Here is a 21,705-nt window from a genome sequence, read left to right on the forward strand (position 1 = left end):
CGCCTCTCTGAAGAAAACGGCACCTGGTACATGTTTTAACAGTTACTGAACCGCCTGACCACACCTTGCACTCGTTATCCGCACATTGTCATCATTTATGGTATTTGTCCAAGAATACCACTTATGACGCTTGACTAATAATGCCCATATCTTACACTGGTGGGAGCAGCCGTCATGTGAGGACGAAGCTGCCCAGTGCTCTTGGTCTTGTGTTACTTGCGCTCTCTTTGCTAACTTGGTTGGAGAGTGTCGTGAGGAATTTGGTGGAACCGTGAGGTGCTCTGAGGACCGAGGTGGGCTCTGAGGACCGAGGTGGGCTCTGAGGACCGAGGTGGGCTCTGAGGACAGAGGTGGGCTCTGAGGACCGAGGTGGGCTCTGAGGACCGAGGTGGGCTCTGAGGACCGAGGTGGGCTCTGAGGACCGAGGTGGGCTCTGAGGACCGAGGTGGGCTCTGAGGACCGAGGTGGGCTCTGAGGACCGAGGTGGGCTCTGAGGACCGAGGTGGGCTCTGAGGACCGAGGTGGGCTCTGAGGACCGAGGTGGGCTCTTAGGACCGAGGTGGGCTCTGAGGACCGAGGTGGGCTCTGAGGACCGAGGTGGGCTCTGAGGACCGAGGTGGGCTCTGAGGACCGAGGTGGGCTCTGAGGACCGAGGTGGGCTCTGAGGACCGAGGTGGACTCTGAGGACCGAGGTGGGCTCTGAGGACGGAGGTGGGCTCTGAGGACGGAGGTGGACTCTGAGGACGGAGGTGGGCTCTGAGGACGGAGGTGGGCTCTGAGGACCGAGGTGGGCTCTGAGGACCGAGGTGGACTCTGAGGACCGAGGTGGACTCTGAGGACCGAGGTGGACTCTGAGGACCGAGGTGGGCTCTGAGGACCGAGGTGGGCTCTGAGGACCGAGATGGACTAAGTAGACGAAGCAACTCGTGTTTCCTCGTCATAGAGTCACTAAGGACAAGGCACTTTACAAAGTTGTGACAAAAACTACTGCCACTTTCGAGAATTCTTTCCCGTTCATTCATCTCCCGTTCATTCATCTCCCTTTCATTCACCTCCCGTTCATTCACCTCCCGTTCATTCACCTCCCGTTCATTCACCTCCCGTTCATTCACCTCCAGTTCATTCACCTCCAGTTCATTCACCTCTAGTTCATTCATCTCCTGTTCATTCACCTCCCGTTCATTCACCTCCAGTTCATTCACCTCCCGTTCATTCACCTCCAGTTCATTCACCTCCAGTTCATTCATCTCCCGTTCATTCATCTCCAGTTCATTCACATCCCGTTCATTCACTTCTCTGAAGGTTCTGAGTCCTGAAGAGGAAGCAGCGGTCCGACGGTAAGGTAAGACGACTAAACGAGTGCAGATAAAAAAGTTAGGGAATGTTGACTGTAGTAAATTCACAGGTGATATTTTTAGACAGGATTCTTTGTGCTAAAATTACGAAAACAGGCGTTGTAAAATATTGATAAAAATGGACCAAAAAAATGGGTTCCACAACAGTTTACTGGTTTGTTATTCAGGGCTGGTATTGGCGGGCTATAGTTAACATTGTGTGGTATTATGGCTGGTATTGGGTATTATGGCTGGTATTGGCGGGCTATAGTTAACATGTGTGGTATTAGGGGTTTCGTTAACATTGAGTGGTATTATGGCTGGTTTTAATGGATATTGTTAACATTGTGTGGTATTATGTCTGGTATTGGCCGGATATTGTTAATATAGAGTGGTATTATGTCTGGTATTGGCCGGATATTGTTAATATAGAGTGGTATTATGTCTGGTATTGGCCGGATATTGTTAATATAGAGTGGTTTTATGTCTGGTATTGGCCGGATATTGTTAATATAGAGTGGTTTTATGGCTGGTATTGGCCGGATATTGTTAACATTGTGTTGTATTAAGGCTGGTATTGGCCGGATATTATTAACAGTGATTGAAGTTTTGAGCCGTTGCAAGCAGGAGAGCAGTATGACTGGTCTGTGTGAACTCTATATTACTTGTAGGGTCACACAACATTTTTTGAACACAGATATTGCAAGGAGCATATTACAAGACAGGATAGTTTGCCTTAATTGGCCGCCGCCCAGGCAAGCATGTCACTCTGTTGGGTGATTCCTCCTGTGTCGTGTGGACTTGATGTGGCAGGCAGAAGTAATTCTCTGAAGGAGCTGTGCTGGGGCAACAGGGGGCCAAAATTAGAATGGGTTCTACAGTGCCAACTATATGAAAGTTTCTAAACTTGTAGTCCCTATAGCTGTGAAGAACCTCAATATACGTCCCTCATGATGACGGATATAGGGCCAATTAAAGATCAGCTGGGTCAACCGACATCCACGGTACTGTGTGCAGTGCAAGAAGTACAGCCTCTTTGGTTGTCTGCGGCATTGTTGCACGTCCCCAAAGGAGCAGCGACTAATGCAATTGTGTTGAAGAAACGCGTCTCTAGACTATCTACAATACTAAATAGTGACGCCTTCTAGCCAGAGATTCCAGATTTCTTGTCTCTTTTTTTTTAGATTAGGATGTGTAATTGTTTAGCTAGGATGTATTTTTTCTATAAAGTTTTCTCACCCTGCCTACTTGCTTTTGCTGTGTTACAAAACTTTATTAAGGGGAAATGGCAAAATGTATCACTATAAATGTGTTTTATTTAATATTTCACATACAACAAGAGTTCAGTCATACAGGATAATGGTGTCGTCAGACAGCCTGCCATTAGCAATTAAGAAGTCACACCTTAAGAGATTTAATGGTCAGAGGTTGAGTAGGGGGTCAGATTGTGTGAATTGACCTTGCTTTCTGCTAAGCTGATAATTGCAACCAGTGGCTGTCTTTTCATCAAACAAGACGTTGTCTAAGTGGGGTAGGTAGGTAAATAGCCAGAGGCTATCTCCTTGGTAGGCAGAGCTTAGCTCCTGGTTCCCCCATAACTACCTTTGGCACTGTACATTTGAGATATTGAGCAGGACAACGATAAATAGGTCGCTTATCGAGAGGCCCATGGCCAGACCCTGCCTCTCCCAGGCCGGGTGGGGGATTCTGTCAGCCATTCTAACCCTACCTTCCCCTTTCTACAAACTTAGTCTCAAAGGCCTAGGTGAGTGAACTTGTAAGGTGACGTATATTGTGATTTCCACTTAGGTGTTGTGTGATTTTCAGGGGCAGTCAGCCGTAGTGCTCTCAAATTCTTGTGTGATGACTCAAGTTTGTGTATTTATGTTGTCATATTGAACATCAAGCAAAATGAGTGAATTATATTACCCATAATAGTAAATATATATAATTGATTAACTTTTGTAAATTGTTTTTAATTTTGATCCCTAGAGTTTGCATTTTGAAAGCTAGAGTTGAGAGCCCTCTGAAGTTTAGTGGCTTAAGATTTTGACTTAAATATTCTTGGTTATTCAAGTACCTGATTACAGTTACAAGATATACATGATAACATCAAATAATATTGTTGTGCAGACAAGTTCCATTCATTGTTTTATATATTTTTAGTGATATATACAAGAGTTGTTACATTCTTGTACAGCCACTAGTACGCGTAGCGTTTCGGGCAAGTCCTTAATCCTATGGTCCCTGGAATACGATCCCCTGCCGCGAAGAATCGTTTTTTCATCCAAGTACACATTTTACTGTTGCGTTAAACAGAGGCTACAGTTAAGGAATTGCGCCCAGTAAATCCTCCCCGGCCAGGATACGAACCCATGACATAGCGCTCGCGGAACGCCAGGCGAGTGTCTTACCACTACACCACGGAGACTGCTTATTGACGGGATTGACGGGATATAACTAACATGAATGGATGGTGGCAGCAACATTTTCTTCTTTCTACTAATTAACCTTCTATCATCCTACAATACTTCTACTCTTTCTACTTTTCTACTTTCCTCCTTGAACTCATTTTCTCTTTCTCATTCTAAACGTTCCTTTTCCCCCCTGACCATACTCCTCACACCTCCCTTCCACCTCTTTACCTCCCTCAACCCTTACCCACCACTCTGTCTTCTTTCCTTTATTCATTTTCCTATACATTACAGTATTATGGCTGGTATTGGGGAATATTGTGAACATTGACTGGTATTATGGCTGGTATTGGGGAATATTGTTAACGCTATGTGATATTATGGCTGGTATTGGGGAAGGATGGTTAACGGTATTAAGCTGGTATTGGGGAATATAGTTAATGATGAGTGGTATTATCGCTGCTATTGGGGGAATACTGCAAATGCTCAGTGATATTATGGCTGGTATTGGTGAATATTGTTAACGATGAGTGGCATTATGGCTGATATTGTGGAATATTGTTAACGTTGAGTGGCATTATGACTGGTATTGGTGAATATTGTTAACATTGATTGGTATTATAGACGGTATTGACGGGATATTGTTAACACTGAGTGGTATTATGGCTGCTATTGACGGGATATTGTTAACATTGAGTGGTATTCTAGATGGGATTTTCGGGATATTGTTGACACTGAGTGGTATTGTGGCAGGTATTGGGTAATATTGTTACCGTTGAGTAGTATTATGACTGGTACTGTGGAATATTGTTAACGGTGAGTGATATTAGTATGGAGTTTTACACCAATACCCATCCCCGTGCTCCTGGGCAGGTGATGCAAAGGTATGCATCAGATGCCCAGGTGATTAATTAGGAGACGTGTATTGGTGTATGGGGGTGTATGGTATTAGCTCCGCCCCCTGGAGGGTGAGTCAGCCAATGGTTGGAGAGTTGTGGGAGGAGTTGTGTAGGATGATGCAGGAAAAGGTTAGTAGGAGTATGAGATTGAAGAGCAGTTAAGTGTAAGAAAGTGGAACTGAAAATAATGATAAAACTCTATGTTTAGTAATTGCTGTTTCGATAGGAACAGTCAGTGTTAGTCATTCATGGATGAGACACCAATACCCGTCACCAGAGGCAGTGATGCCTTGGTGATTAATTAGGGGACGTGTATCGGTGTAGGGGGTGTATGGGATAAGTTCCTCCCCCTGGAGAGTATGGTCTCCTAGGTGAGCACCAATCAGCATCAAGCTCCTCCTCCCCTGTCTCTTAGAAGAATTAAACCCCCACCCTGTATTATTTGGTCAGAATGTATTTAGCGTTTGTAGAGAGAGTGTGTGTAATAATGGAGGGATGGGCAGAGAGGTGTGAGCTGTAGCATTGCCAGCAAGGTACTGAGGTTGTATACCTTACACATGCATAGTTAATAGAGGAGAGACAGACAGACAGACAGAGAGCGAGAGAGATAGCGTGAGACATAGAGGGATATACCCAGAACATGACTCGCAGCGCATAGAAGTAAAAAAATTCGTCCAGGCTTTGCTAAGCAAGGCTGTCTGCGATGTCATCACCTCATTTATGACATAACAAGGTGATAAGTGCTGGTAGTGAGACAGACACACGTTCACTCCTCACGACTGCTGACTGCATTCTAATGGGCTCCTCAGCTCCCGCGGTAGGTAGGTAGTTAGTGCTCACACCCATCACGCCCTTGTTAGAGACTTTCACTCTCCATGAAGAGATCCTTAGCACCAGGCAGAGAGAGAGAGAGAGAGAGAGAGAGAGAGAGAGAGAGAGAGAGAGAGAGAGAGAGAGAGAGAGAGAGAGAGAGAGAGAGAGAGAGAGATGAGAGAGAGAGAGAGAGAGAGAGAGAGAGAGAGAGAGAGAGAGAGAGAGAGAGAGAGAGAGAGAGATGAGAGAGAGAGAGAGAGAGAGAGAGAGAGAGAGAGAGAGAGAGAGAGAGAGAGAGAGAGAGAGAGAGAGAGAGAGAGAGAGAGAGAGAGAGATGAGAGAGAGAGAGAGAGAGAGAGAGAGATGAGAGAGATAGAGAACTGTGAGTTATTTTCATCTCACATAAACGGTATGAAACTTCAGTGATGCTAAACAGATCTGTCTCTGCAGTCAAAACAATCTTATAAGTTAAAAAGACGAGGAACCAGCTAGTCAATCCGCTCCCTTTGCAGGCGGCGTTTGCACTATTAACTGATAGGCTGTTACTATGGCGCACTAAGAGAGAGTTGGACCCAGACGCCATTCCTGTGGTATGAGAACCGTCAGATTCTCAGTTATTTATGCGGGCACTTAATAGGCTTCTCCTCCCCTGTGTGGAGATAATTGTTTAACAGCTCTTATTTACATGTCAATTCACCTCGTTGGGAATGAAGGAATGTGTGTATCCTCTGCCGCTGTAGGCCCCTCCTGCTCATCCTTCCTCCTTTCACTCTACACTTCAATTACATAGGGATTAGGGAAAGTATACACATATATAATTTTATTCTTTATTTTAACAGATAAACACACACACTGAGTACAGTTCTTCCTACAAATTAATTGAACCGTTAGCTTTCTCTCTCAATGTCACATCAAACAGCAGTTTATCTTTCCTGTTACTTCTCTAGCACAGTAGAGTGGAGCCGGGCCTCATCATCAGTACGGTACTGACTTTTTTTTACCACAGGTTAGCGTTAGGGCAGATCAAACCAGATATTCCTGCACCCTCGATCACTCTCCTGCCTTCCACTCATATATCCTTCACAGATCTCTCTCTCTTAGCGTTAATTCTTATCCGTATAAACAAAAATATATAACTATTTAAAAACACACAATCACCGGAGCATCTGGGGACACGTCTCTACCCCAGTCGAAGAGAGCAACCAACTGAATTGAAATTCTGGCGCATGACATAAAATATTGGGAGAGTCGGGTCGCTAATTGACATCTGTCATAGAGCTCGGACGCTTGGGTTAACGGTTTTCTCCTCCTCTCTCTTCACCTCTTTCAGTGGATAACAAGGTGATGAGCATCATACACACAAGCTTCCTCTCACATCGGTGTCGGGTCCCAACTAAATGAGAGGAGCTTAGACGAGTCTTATCAACTGGATAATCAAGCGAATATCACCGGACAGGAAGGTTGTTACACGACATTCGGAATCGCCGCACGAGTTACCATCTCCGCCCATCACACAAGTCTCCAAACACATATAGTGATTAGGGAAAGTATGCACTGGACCCCCCCTTCCTAAGCGCCATACCTCTAGTTATCGTCTACCTGGGATCGCTCACTCATTCCCTTCCATTATCGATTAATAGTCTACTGGGTGAGAAATCTTAATCACTTCTCATTCTATAGGGAAGTATACTCAACTCAGGTGCAGCCATAAGGAACCAGTTTCGTTAAAAATACGCAACAACGGATTTGAATAGTGTTTTTTGTGACAAGTCCTCAAAGCTAAACGTTCAAAGCCCCACTAGCCTCATGAACACCTTCGCTCTAAACTGCATTGGAGGCCCGATGTTATCTCTCTCTCTCATCATCTGTACGTACTGTCATTTTAATTACACTACCCAACCTCTTAGGCTAAGATATCAGCCACCTGGATCCACCCGAACATTCCAGTGCCCCCATTAAACTTTTGTGTTTCTTCCTCAAGTTACCCGCCTCTCTCTCTAGCCAGCTCACTCACATTTATCTACCTTTATTTCTTCAACTTTCTCGGTAATTGTGCTGCATATAGCGTGAACACATCTTGTCAGACACTGATCCACACTAACACATTGTTGAAATTTATATACAGAGAGAGAGTGAGCGAGTTCTCACATCACACAACACACTATTCAGGTACACACTGGTTATTTAGAAATTCTTCACCTCTCACAACACCGCATCACATGAACTCACAACACACATCTCACAACACAAACACAAAACACAAACATAGACAATGTATCACTACACGCAAACACAACTCACAACTCGCGTCTCACAACACACACAAACAAAACTCACAATACAATCACAACTCACAACAGACACAACGCACAAGTCACAACACAACTCGCAACTCACAACACAATCACAACACACAACTCATAACACAAATACAACTCACAGCAGACACAACGCACAACACACAACTTAAAACTCACAATTTTATTCGTGTTTTTATGAGATATAAATCTCTCCATCCTGTAATGAGCTATAAGAGGAGTCATGTTATCCTCATACAATTTTGCAACCAGGAACTTAAAGTTCAATACACTGTGATCACTCATTCCCAAGGATGCTTCCACCTTGATTTCCCTTATATCCCACTCATTTAGGCTAAATATTAAATCAAGCATTGCTTGTTCATCTTTTCTCATTCTTGTTGGTTCCTTGATGTGCTGTTAGATAGTTTCTTGTTGCCACGTCCAGCAGCTTAGCTCTCCATATTTCTGGTCCTCCATGCGGGTCTCTGTTCTCCCAATCTATCTTCCCATGGTTGAAGTCTCCCATGATTAGTAGTCCAGATCCATTCCTGCTAGCAACAGAAGCTGCTCTCTCTATTATGTTAATGGTGGCCATGTTGTTTCTATCATATTCCTGTCTGGGTCTTCTGTCATTTGGTGATGGATTATATATGACTATGACTATAATTTTTTGCCCTCCAGTTGTTATTGTACCTGTTATGTAGTCACTGAAACCTTCACATCCCTGAACAACCATCTCCTCAAAACCCCAGCCGTTTCTTACCAGCAGGGCTGCACCACCACCACCTCTTCCTTCTCTCTCTTTCCTCATGACATAATAGTCCTGTGGGAACACTGCATTTGTTATGGTTTTCGTTAGCTTTGTTTCTGTGAGAGCTATTATGTCTGGGTTTTCCTCTAGTACCCATTCTCCAAGTTCATTTGCTTTATTTGTAATTCCATCAGTGTTAGTGTACATTGCCTTGAGGCTCACTTTCTTCTGTCCCTTCTCAAATCGCCTCCTTGGTGAGTGTTTTGCTGGTGAGGGAAGCTGTTCCATGGTTGTGAGGATTTGTGAGGTGGATAACAGGGTCGCAGAGGATACTGGGATGAGGGGTGGGGGGTCAAGTGAAGGGGGAGGGACAGGGAGGGTATGGGGGTGAAAAGGGTGGAGGACAGGAAGGAAAGGGGGGGAGGGGGGACTCGGCGAAGGAGGGGAGGCGGGACTCGGCAGAAGGAGGGGAGGCGGGACTCGGCAGAAGGAGGGGAGGGGTAGAAGGGTGGGGATTTGGCTGAGTATTTGAGTGGGGGCAGGGGGGTTTTCTATGCAGAGGAGGGTGGTGGGGTTGCCCTCCCTGCTGGTGTAACTGGGTAGCTGGTTGTGGATTCCCCCCTCGCTCTAGGGATGATATGTTGGGAGCTGTGATTTCCTGGTTTTCCCTTCTCGCCCTACACTTCTTCCTTGCTTTTGCCGCCATGGCCCTCTCTTCCCTCGTCATGTCTCTCTGGAGGAATACTTTTTTTTAATTCTCCCACATGTTACAGGTGGCTTTTCGTTGTTAGAATCATCTCCTTTGTGTTCTCGTTTGCAAACACTATCTTTAACACACGGTCTCGGTCTTTTTTGTACCAGCCTAGCCTGAAAACCTTCTCAATGCTATGCTTAGCCCCTTCCATGTCTAGTCCCTTCAGTATTTCATTCACTGCCACTTTGTCCAAATCATTCCACTCTTTCCTATTAGAGCCTTCCTGCTCTTTAATACCCACAGCTACCACTGATCTTTTCCTTTCCAGCAGCTGGCTAGTGGAGCGTGCCGCTTCCTGTGAGGTGGCTGCTTTCATGGCTACCTCCATCACTGCAGACATTACTTCAGAGTTGTTGTTTTTTAGCATTTCTGCAAATGTTGCTTTTATTGTGGCATTCACTTCCAAAATATTATTACCACCTTCTCCCTGGGTGGTTATCTGAGTCTCAGCATCGATACTGTTCTCTTTGAGGGCTCTAATCTCCTCCTTTGCTGCTGTCAGCTCTCTTTTTTGGTTGCTTATTTCATTCTTCATTTCCTGCATCATTTCCTGCATCTCACTTTTGATGTCCTCCAGAAACTGGGTGAACATTTTCTTCATTTCGTCACCTGGACTTTTCCCTGTTCCCCCTGTTACCTCTGGCTGTCATGCTTGACCCTGTTCCTAGTTGTGCTGTGATAGAATTTGTCAGAAGGGCAGAGCGGGGTGGGGGGGGGGGGAGGAGAGAGAGAGAGAGAGAGAGAGAGAGAGAGAGAGAGAGAGAGAGAGAAAGAGAAAGAGAAAGAGAGAGAGGGAGAGGGAGAGTGGGAGAGGGAGGGGTGAGAGAGAGAGAGAGGGAGAGTGTGTGTATGGGCGATGCGGGGGACTGGGGGGTGGGAGGGGGTGGAGATGGCGACCAGGTCAGATCAGGTCAGATGGGGGTAAGAGAGGGGGTGGAGTATAGTGAGGCCTTATCTCCTTTCCACAAAAGGTGTTAATCCTTTCTCCCCTGACTGAACGTTTGTGTGTGTGTGTGTTTTTGCGTGTGCGTGCGTGTGTGCGTGCATACGTATGTGGGCATGCATGCGTGCGTGTGTCACGAGTTCCCGTAAGTGTTAACCTCTACCAAAAATGAGCCACTTTGAGATTTTAAATATATATGATATCCTGAACAAGAATTTGATAATATTTTTCCTCACTCTGTACACCTGATTAATTGACCAGAGAGGGGTACCTACCAGTCAGCCTCCCGCTCACACAACTAGATGAGTAATGACGATGTATGGATAATGATGGTGATCCGTCATCGCCTCCCACGTGGTGATTCACTAAGTTCTAGTAGATTGATGATGGCGGTTCTTTATCTACACAAAGCTCTGGAGTCAGTCACTGTATCGTTGTGTTACAGTTCACTTATTTACTGTCTCACTGATCACTGGAGCCCAAATGTAAATCCAAATGTAAACAAAGCCTCGTGGGCCCTCCCATGTGGCATGTCTGGTGAATTCACTGTTTAACACAAAGCTCTAGTGATAGCACTGTATTTTTCTTTCCTATTCGCGGCGGTTATACACTTTTGTGTGTACCCCAAGATCTGTGATCCGTCACTGTAGCCTTAATTAACCCAATAATATTGGCGTTTATCGTAGAGCGCGACCCATCGACCCTCCCACTATGGCTGGCTCGACACGCTGTACAATGCTGTATATGTGTGTGTATATGTATTCACCTAGTTGTGTTTGCGGGGGTTGAGCTTTGCTCTTTCGGCCCACCTCTCAACTGTCACTCAACTGTTTACAAACTACTTTTTTTTCCACACCACACACACACACACACACCCAGGACGCAGCCCATGACAGCTGACTAACTCCCAGGTACCTATTTACTGCTAGGTAACAGAGGCATTCAGGGTGAAAGAAACTTTGCCCATTTGTTTCTGCCTCGTGCGGGAATATTCCGCGCCACAGAATTACGAGTCCTGCGCGCTATTCACCAGGCTACGAGGCCCCCAGGTATGTGTATGTATGTGTGTGTGTGTGTGTGTGTGTGTGTGTGTGTACTCACCTAGTTGTGCTTGTGGGGGTTGAGCTCTGGCTCTTTGGTCCCGCCTCTCAACCGTCAATCAACAGGTGTACAGGTTCCTGAGCCTATTGGGTTATATCATATCTACACTTGAAACTGTGTATGGAGTCAGCCTCCACCATATTACTTCCTAATGCATTCCATTTGTCAACCACTCTGACACTAAAAAAGTTCTTTCTAATATCTCTGTGGCTCATTTGGGCACTCAGTTTCCACCTGTGTCCCCTAGTGCGTGTGCCCCTTGTACAATACAATACAATACAATACAATTTTATTTAGATAAGGTACATACATACAATAAATTTTTACAAGGATTGGTTGACTTATAGGTAGAGCTAGTACATACAATGCCTAAAGCCACTATTACGCAAAGCGTTTCGGGCATGATAAACTTAAATGACAAGCTTAATACTAATTGAGCATAATGAGTAGAATGAAAACAAGAAATGAAAACATAGATGAAAAAGCAGCACAAATACAATTATGTCGACAAACAGCGCTCTTTAAAGAAAAAAACAGACATTGGTTGACAATAGAAGGGTAAGGTAGGTTACAGGGAATTTATTAGGTATAGCTTCGCTTTTAACTTAAACTGGTTGAGAGAGGTACAGTCTTTAACATGGTTGGGAAGGTCATTCCACATTCTGGGCCCCTTGATTTGTAGAGCATTTCTAGTTTGATTAAGTCGTACTCTAGGAATATCAAAACTGTATTTATTTCTGGTGTGATGCTCATGGGTTCTGTTACAACCTTCTATGACGCTTTTGAGATCAGGATTGGCATTATAGTTTAGCGTTTTATATATGTATAATACACATGAGAGAATGTGCAGTGACTTAATGTCTAACATAATCAGAGATTTGAGTAGGGGTACCGAGTGATGTCTGGGGCCAGAATTGGATATTGTCCTAATAGCAGCTTTGTGTTGAGTAATTAGAGGACGTAAGTGATTTTGGGTAGTAGAGCCCCAAGCACAAATACCATAGTTGAGATATGGATAGATAAGGGAGTAATAGAGAGTCACCAGGGCAGGGCGTGGTACATAATATCTGACCTTAGAAAGAATGCCCACAGTTTTTGAAACTTTTTTTGATATGTTTAGTATGTGTCCCTGGAAATTCAGCTTGTGGTCAATGAGAATGCCAAGGAATTTGCCATCTAATTTGTTACAAATTTGGGTATTGTTTATTTTGAGATTTATATGATTAGAGGATTTATTGCCAAACAGAATATAGAAGGTTTTGTCAATGTTAAGGGTGAGTTTGTTGGCAGTTAGCCACAGATGGACTTTATTTAGCTCAGTATTTACTGTGGCATTTAGAGCAAGGGGATCAGGACTGGAGTAAATGAAGGTTGTGTCGTCAGCAAATAGAATTGGTTTGAGGTGTTGGGAGGCATTTGGAAGGTCATTAATGTAGATGAGAAAGAGGAGAGGGCCAAGTATGCTGCCCTGGGGAACACCAATGTTGATGGGTAGGGTGGGAGAAATTGTATTATTCACAGAAACACATTGGAGCCTGTCAGTAAGGTAGGATTTGAGTTATTGTAGGGAGTGTCCTCTGACTCCATAATGATGTAATTTAAGAAGAAGGTTTTGGTGGTTGACAGTGTTAAATAGCCTGTTTTTATGAACCCTGTCGATTCCCTTGAGAATCTTGAATGTGGTGATCATGTCCCCCCTAACTCTTCTGTCTTCCAACAAAGTGAGGTTTAATTCCTGTAGTCTTTCCTCGTAGCTCATACCTCTCAGCTCGGGTACTAGTCTGGTGGCAAACCTTTGAACCTTTTCCAGTTTAGTCTTATGCTTGACTAGATATGGACTCCATGCTGGAGCCGAATACTCCAGGATTGGTCTGACATATGTGGTATATAATGTTCTGAAAGATTCCTTACACAAGTTTCTACAGGCCGTTTTTATGTTAGCCAACCTGGCATATGTTGCTGATGTTATCCTCTTGATATGAGCTTCAGGGGACAGGTCTGGCGTGATATCAACCCCCAGGTCTTTCTCTCTCTCTGACTCTTGAAGTATCTCATCTCCCAAATGATACCTTGTATCCGGTCTCCTGCTTCCTACCCCTATCTTCATTACATTACATTTGCTAGGTTAAACTGTAACAGCCATTTGTTCGGCCATTCCTGCAGCTTGTCCAGGTCTTCTTGAAGCCTCAAGCTGTCCTCCTCTGTCTTAATCCTTCTCATAATTTTGGCGTCGTCAGCAAACTTTCAGAGAAATGAGTCTATACCCTCTGGGAGATCATTTACGTATATCAGAAACAGGATAGGTCCAAGCACAGAGCCCTGTGGGACTCCACTGGTGACTTCACGCCATTCTGATGTCTCACCCCTCACTGTAACTCTCTGCTTCCTATTGCTTAGGTACTCCATTATCCACTGGAGCGCCCTACCAGTTACTCCTGCCTGTTTCTCCAGCTTATGCATCAACCTTTTATTGGGTACTGTGTCAAAGGCTTTCCGACAGTCCAAAAAAATGCAGTCCGCCCATCCTTCTCTTTCTTGCTTAATCTTTGTCACCTGATCGTAGAATTCTATCAAGCCTGTAAGGCAAGATTTACCCTCCCTGAACCCATCGTGTCTGATCGAGGGAGGACGCTACGCACGCTACGCTCCTCACTATAAGCTGTATATCAGCCCTTAAACTTACGCCAGATGATGTAGACCACCACCCACAGGCAGCTAAGTACATGGAGTCCAAGCATGTTATAGCAAAACCAAAGTAACCGACCTAAATCAACTCATTCCATCTCAAATACGTTTCAAAACAATCCTCTACGGTGTGAGTACCAGTACATGCTGCCGCCACCGCGCTGCCTGACGCAAGTTTCTTCTCAACATATACCCCTCAGTCCATTCTAACCAATCATGTCTCCTAAAAATGTGACTGTGCAGGGAAATAAGGGCAGCAAACCCCTTAACAAGACATCCATCCCGGCCAACAATAACAATATCCGTGTTTCTCCGTCTGGAAGCTCTGGGGTCCGGGGTGGCGGGGCTGCCCTCCCCTCCACCCCATTGAGCAAAGGAGCAGAGTCCTCTCAACCCTCTCCTATGAACATGCTAGCATCCCAGTATAATCAACTCAAGCGAGCTTCCGGTCCCTCACCGGAATTCACTAACTGGACCGAGAATCTGTGGTTCAAAAAGTTGTGCCTAGTCCTCGAATCACAAAATTCTATCATCTTGAGTCTTCTCAACGAGAATCTAGCGAACCGCGCTAATCTCCAACAACAACAACAAGAAATAACCCTCCTCCGCGAGGATATTAGAAACTACAAGGCTAGCCAAGACCAACTACAGCATGATTTGAATGATCTCCATGAGGTAAACAACCTTCGGAAAACTGATGAAGCCTTAAAAAAGCAGGAGGAAGCTCTCAGCAAAATGACTGCATGTATCAGTACATTTTCAGCTCAACGTTCCGTCTCCCAGGAGGAACAAGACCAGCAAAAGCTGCTAGACTCTGTTATCGTGTCGTCCCAAGATATACCTGTGGAACATGAAGGTGAAAATTGTTTCGAAATAGCTCAGGATCTCTTAAAAAACAAATTGCAGCTCAATCTAAACAAAACTGACGTTGTTGCTGCCTACAGAGTAGGCAAAAAGAATCCATCAGGTCTAAATCAACGGAAAATTCGCCTGAAGCTGTCTTCCCAGTTCACGAAATCCAATCTAGTCCGGACAGCTGCATCCCTACGGAAGGGATTATACATCAACGAGTGCTTGACCAGGAACAGACAGCAAATCCTCTACCGCCTGCGTCAAATCCGGCAACAAAACCCAGATGCTATTCATCAGTGCTTCGTTAGAGATGGTCTGATAAAGGTGAGAAAAACCGCAGAGGGCAAAATGTTTACTATTACTAGAGAAGAAAACCTCAACACTTTCCTCTCCCAATGTGGTTTGTCTCACCTTATCACTCCCAATGAATTAACTTAATTAACCCCCTGTCAACTAGTGGGGCTAGGTATCCTAAGTCTCCTTGGTTCATTTTCTGACTTAATTTTTAACTTACTCTTACCTAGTCATTTACCGAAATTATTTAATTGAGTTATTAAGTAGTTCTTCAGGTCTTTTTAATTATACAGTCATTACTGAACTATCTATAGTTATTAATCATTAGCTTAAATTTGCCTATGTTTATTATTCAACTTTTCTTTGATTTCATTTATTACCTAGGTTGCCTAGCCTTGCCATGCTCCCTTACTCCATTGTACCCCTGGCTTTGCCTGCATCTCAAATTGCAAATTGTTACTTACAGTGTACCTGTGAGTACTCGTAAGCAATCTACCTCATTTTTGCTCAATTTGTTTTTTTGTTTTTTTGTATTGCTTAGTCTTGCTTATATTTTTTGTTTTGTATTTCCATATCTTGTGTTTTGTATAGTCCATGTTTACATGTTTTTTCTTTAATCTCATTAATTGCCTAGGTTGCCTAGCCTAGCCATACTCCCTTACTCCATTGTACCCCTGTAAGCCCCTTTTGTGTTTGTTTTGTACAGTATTGTGTATATATTTTTCCCTATTTTATAGCTTTTTTCTACTTATTTCTGATTCTACAATCAGCTTCTTTTATGCAGTCAAGTATAGACCCAGAACTTAACCTCTTATCCACTATCTATGACAATAATCACTTTAATGATCTAAATTGCAGATATTTTGCAGCACATGATGTAAACAATGTATTAACTCATAATCACAATATCTCTGTAATCAATTTGAACGTTAGATCCCTAGGTAAACACTTCGATGATGTTAGTGCCTTGATTGAAACTATTGGCAACAAATTCTCTTTTATTATACTTACTGAAACATGGTTGAAAGAGGATACTACTCAACTCTTTAACATGCCTAACTACTCAGCAATTCACAACTGTCGTCAACTTCAGAGAGGTGGTGGCACTGCTCTTTACTACCACCAAGAACTAACATGCCTAAAAGAAATTAGAACTAGAGACTGCTATGGGGAGTATATCTTCTCCAGCTTCAGAGTCAAGGGTGCCGAGTCTGTCCTGTCTGTGGGTGCAGTCTATAGAATTCCCAACACTGATGTGTCTGTATTCAACTCAAACCTTAGAAATCTAATACTTGATAACAGACTGAACAAAAACCACCTAATTATCGCAGGGGACTTTAATATTGACCTCTGCGAGCCAGAACACCCTACTGCTGTTAGCTTCCTCAACTGTATGAATTCCTGCCTCCTCATACCCTTAATCACTAGACCTACTAGAATCACTGATAGCACTGCCACGACTCTAGATCACATCTGGACCAACATAACCTCTCCGCTTACTTCAGGTATAATCACCGATAGCACTACAGACCACTACCCCACATTTCTCTTAACTAACATTAGCAAACCACCTCTAGAAACAAGGGAGTTAAGCTTTAGGCTGCACAATGAAACTGCTATAAACAATTTTATAACTGCTGCTGATAATGTCAACTGGGAGTCCGAATTAGGTAACATAGGGGACATCAACCTAGCAGTGCAATCTTTTCTACAAACAACTCTTAGCCTTTATAACACCCACTGTCCTAGGCTTACAAAACAAGTCACAAGAAAAAGGCTTAACAATCCTTGGCTTACAAAGGGAATACTGAAATCCATTAACAAAAAACACGACCTTGAGAAGAAGTATAGGTTAGGAATTGTCTCCAAAGAATTCTCAAAGAATTACTCATTATTGCTAACTAAGATAATTAGACGAGCCAAAACTAATTACTACGAAGATAAATTTACTCAAATAAAGAGCAACATTAAACAAACTTGGAGCACAATTTCACAAATATTGGGATCAAAGAAATCTTTAAATAACAAACCGACTCTCCTGTCTAATAACGATGGTCAGCTTTCAGCCTCTGATTCTGCTATTGAGTTCAATAGGTTCTTCTCTTCCATTGGTTCATCCCTTGCAAATGATATTCCATCTTCCAGTACTGACATTAAGGACTATCTTACAGGTAACTATCCACAGTCTCTGTACCTAAAGCCTATTAACTCCACTGACGTCAATGAGATAATCCTTTCCCTTAAAACCAAGTCTGGTGCCCTTGAGGAGATACCAACTTTAATTTACAAAAAAGCCTCCAGATCTTTAGCCCCTGCTATTGCTTTGCTCTTCAACAAGTCACTTGAACTCCAAACCTTTCCAGATATTCTAAAAAAAGCGAGAGTAACGCCTGTCCACAAATGTGGTGACCCCACAGATGTTAACAACTACAGTCCTATATCAATCCTGCCAAACTTGTCAAAAAATTTTGAAAAACTTATATACAAGCAGCTTTACTCATATCTAGCCAAACTCAATATACTTAGCCCTTGCCAATATGGCTTCAGACCCAAAAAAAGCACTAACGATGCACTTATTAGTATGCTTAACTCGATTCATACAGCTCTTGATAAAAAGGAGCTCCCTGTTGGGTTATTTGTGGACCTGCGTAAAGCTTTTGATACTGTCAACCACCAAAACCTTCTTCTTAAACTACATCATTATGGAGTCAGAGGACACTCCCTACAATACCTCGAGTCCTACCTTACTGACAGGCTCCAATATGTTTCTGTGAATAATACAATTTCTCCCACCCTACCCATCAACATTGGTGTTCCTCAGGGCAGCATACTTGGCCCTCTCCTCTTTCTCATCTACATTAATGACCTTCCAAATGCCTCCCAACACCTCAAACCAATTCTATTTGCTGACGACACAACCTTCATTTACTCCAGTCCTGACCCTCTTGCTCTAAATGCCACAGTAAATACTGAGCTAAATAAAGTCCATCTTTGGCTAACTGCCAACAAACTCACCCTTAACATTGACAAAACCTTCTATATTCTGTTTGGCAATAAATCCTCTAGTCTTATAAATCTCAAAATAAACAATACCCAAATTTGTAACAAATTAGATGGCAAATTCCTTGGCATTCTCATTGATCACAAGCTGAATTTCCAGGGACACATTCTAAATATATCAAAAAAAGTTTCAAAAACTGTGGGCATTCTTTCTAAGATCAGATATTATGTACCACGCCCTGCTCTGGTGACTCTCTATTACTCCCTTATCTATCCTTATCTCAACTATGGTATTTGTGCTTGGGGTTCTACTACCCAAAATCACTTACGTCCTCTAATTACCCAACACAAAGCCGCTATTAGAACAATATCCAACTCTGGCCCCAGACATCACTCGGTACCCCTACTCAAATCTCTTAATATGTTAGATATTAAGTCACTGCACATTCTCTCATGTGTATTATACATATATAAAACGCTAAACTATAATGCCAATCCTGATCTTAAAAGCTTCATAGAAGGTTGTAACAGAACCCATGAGCACCACACCAGAAATAAATACAGTTTTGATATTCCTAGAGTACGTCTTAATCAAACTAGAAATGCTCTGCAAATCAAGGGGCCCAGAATGTGGAATGACCTTCCCAACCATGTTAAAGACTGTACCTCTCTCAACCAGTTTAAGATAAAAACTAAACACTACCTAATAAATTCCCTGTAATCTACCTCACTCCTCTATTGTCAACCCATGTCTGTTATTTTCTTTTTTTTTTCTTTTTTTTAATCAACACTGTTTGTCAACCTATTGTATTTGTGCTGCTTTTTCAGTCATGTTCCCCCTTTTTTTTTATCTTTATTTGTATTTGTTCTCAACATCTTTTATTCTTTATGCTCAATTAGTATTAAGTTCTAGATATTAATGTTTTTTCTTGCCCGAAACGCATTGCGTAATAGTGGCTTTAGGCATTGTATGTACTAGCTCTATCTATATATCAATCCATTAATGTAACATCACTTGTATGTATATACCTTACCTGAATAAACATCTGAATCATCTGAATCTGAATCTGAATCATCTGGTTGTCACGAAGTCTCTTCTCTCCAGATGTGTTACTAGGTTTTTTCTCACAATCTTCTCCATCACCTTGCATGGTATACAAGTTAAGGACACTGGCCTGTAGTTCAGTGCCTCTTGTCTGTCACCCTTTTTGTACATTGGTACTACATTAGCAGTCTTCCATATTTCTGGTAGGTCTCCCGTTTCCAGTGACCTACTATACACTATGGAGAGTGGCAAGCAAAGTGCTCCTGCACACTCTTTCAATACCCAATGTGTGTGTGTGTGTGTGTATATGTGTGTACTCACCTAATTGTACTCACCTAGTTGTGTTTGCGGGGGTTGAGCTCTGGCTCTTTGGTCCTGCCTCTCAACCGTCAACTAACAGGTATACAGATTCCTGAGCCTATTGCGCTCTATCATATCTACACTTGAAACTGTGTATGGAGTCAGCCTCCACCACATCACTTCCTAATGCATTCCATTTGTCAACCACTCTGACACTAAAAAAGTTCTTTCTAATATCTCTGTGGCTCATTTGGGCACTCAGTTTCCACCTGTGTCCCCTTGTGCGTGTGCCCCTTGTGTTAAATAGCCTGTCTTTATCTACCCTATCAATTCCCTTGAGAATCTAGAATGTGGTGATCATGTCCCCCCTAACTCTTCTGTCTTCCAGCGAAGTGAGGTTTAAATCCCATAGTCTCTCCTTGTAGCTCATACCTCTCAGCTCGGATACTAGTCTAGTGGCAAACCTTTGAACCTTTTCCAGTTTAGTCTTATCCTTGGCTGGATATGGACTCCATGCTGGGGCAGCATACTTCTGGATTGGCCTGACATATGTGGTATACAAAGTTCTGAATGATTCTTTACACAAGTTTCTGAATGCCGTTCGTATGTTGGCCAGCCTGGCATATGCCGCTGATGTTATCCTCTTGATATGGGCTGCAAGAGACAGGTCTGGCGTGATATCAACTCCCAAGTCTTTTTCTTTCTCTGACTCCTGAAGAATTTCCTCTCCCAGATGATACCTTGTATTTGGCCTCCTGCTCCCTACACCTATCTTCATTTCATTACATTTGTTTGGGTTAAACTCTAACAACCATTTGTTCGACCATTCCTTCAGTTTGTGTAGGTCTTCTTGAAGCCTCAAACAGTCCTCTTCTGTCTTCTCTCTTGTGTGTACTTCTCTAATGTGTGTGTGTGTGAGTGTGTGTGTGTGAGCTCACTTAGTTGTACTCACCTATTTGTATTGGTTTTATATTTGTGTCTGTGTGGGGGGTTGAACTTCGGCTCTTTGACCCCACCTCTCAATAGTCAAACATGTTTAAATGTGTGTGTGTGTGTGTGTGTGTGTGTGTGTGTGTGTGTGTGTGTGTGTGTGTGTGTGTGTGTGTGTGTGTGTGTGTGTGTGTGTGTGCGCGCGTGCGGAGAAGTGATAGAGCCCAGAAGGCTCGGGTATCTATACACCAGTTGATTGACGGTTGAGGGGTGGGACCAAAGAGACAAAGCTCAACCCCCGCAAGCACAACTAGGTGAGTAATCATATACGTATGCCAGTTGATTGACAATTGAGAGGTCGGATCAAAGAGCCAGAGCTTTACCCCCACAAGTACAACTTGGTGAATACAACTAGTAGAATACACACACACACACACACACACACACACACACACACACACACACACACACACACACACACACACACACACACACAAATAGTAAATAAAAATAGTAAATTGGTGATCATGACAGCAGAACTCCAGGAGGCGCTTCCCACTCTCATTCATCTTCCCAAGTCCAAACTAGCCAAGGCAGGAAGGCCAAGAGCTGTGATCAGAACCAACTCTTGCATAAAAAAAGTCTCCCAGGAGGAAGACTGGCTCTTGTTGAGGTATGCATCTGAGAGTTAGGTCGAAATCATCATAGAACTCGTTCCTCACTTCGGTAGAGGAGGTCAGTGTTGGTGCATAGGCGTTCATGAGGCTGACTATTCCTGCTGTTGTATGATCCTTGCAGACCCCTCCGTGGGTGGTACTATGGACCCTAACAACCTGTTCCTGATGGCAAATGCAATGCCATGCTCCCTTACCTTTGCTGGTGGTTTGCCCTGCCAGAAGAAGGTAAAGTCCTGTCATATGCTGCTGGTTGCAGACAAACGTGTCTCCTGCAGGGCGACTATGTCCATCTGGAGCCTGCGTAGTTCATTGTTGATCACAGCTGTCTTGCGGGCGTCGTTCACTTCCAGTAGATCTTCCGAGAGACCCGGTGTCATGGTCTTTACATTCCACGTACCCAGTTTGAGAGCTGGGTGGCTCTGTGTTTGTTTTCATTTGCCTGGTGCATGGTTGACGATCCTCTTATTGGGTTGTGGCCTAAGCCCCACGCACCCAGAGGAGCAGGCGGACCATGGCGGAACAGCACCTTACTGGCTGGGGGCTGCCCAGCTTGAGGCGGGCGGTAGCTGTCCTATGAAATTGAATGATTTCTCCCACCGACGGAAGCAACCCC

The 21,705-nt window shown here is 43.6% G+C and overlaps 1 protein-coding gene across 1 annotated transcript; it reads right to left on the bottom strand.

Annotated features, from left to right (window-relative positions):
• Positions 1–42: 42 nt before the first annotated feature.
• On the bottom strand, positions 43–21,469 carry LOC123746462 (protein enabled homolog). The gene is made up of 3 exons (XM_069318568.1): positions 21,355–21,469; positions 969–1,351; positions 43–870 (listed from the first exon to the last, which is right to left on the bottom strand). Exons 1-3 carry the CDS (start codon positions 21,467–21,469, stop codon positions 43–45), a joined length of 1,326 nt encoding a protein of 441 aa, XP_069174669.1.
• Between the last annotated feature and the right edge of the window lie 236 nt (positions 21,470–21,705).

The sequence above is a fragment of the Procambarus clarkii genome, chromosome 90 (assembly GCF_040958095.1).
Source record: "Procambarus clarkii isolate CNS0578487 chromosome 90, FALCON_Pclarkii_2.0, whole genome shotgun sequence".
Taxonomy (NCBI): domain Eukaryota; kingdom Metazoa; phylum Arthropoda; class Malacostraca; order Decapoda; family Cambaridae; genus Procambarus; species Procambarus clarkii.

What these genes read in the sequence shown, in the direction of transcription:
- LOC123746462 (XM_069318568.1), bottom strand. Translation starts at nt 21,469, where the DNA reads ATGACACCGGGTCTCTCGGAAGATCTACTGGAAGTGAACGACGCCCGC. An exon ending in AGTCGCCCTGCAGGAGACAC is followed by an intron (nt 1,352 to 21,354) that starts GTTTGTCTGCAA and finishes GCACTCGTTTAG; the next exon opens with TCGTCTTACCTTACCGTCGG. An exon ending in GTAGTTTTTGTCACAACTTT is followed by an intron (nt 871 to 968) that starts GTAAAGTGCCTT and finishes CTCGGTCCTCAG; the next exon opens with AGCCCACCTCGGTCCTCAGA.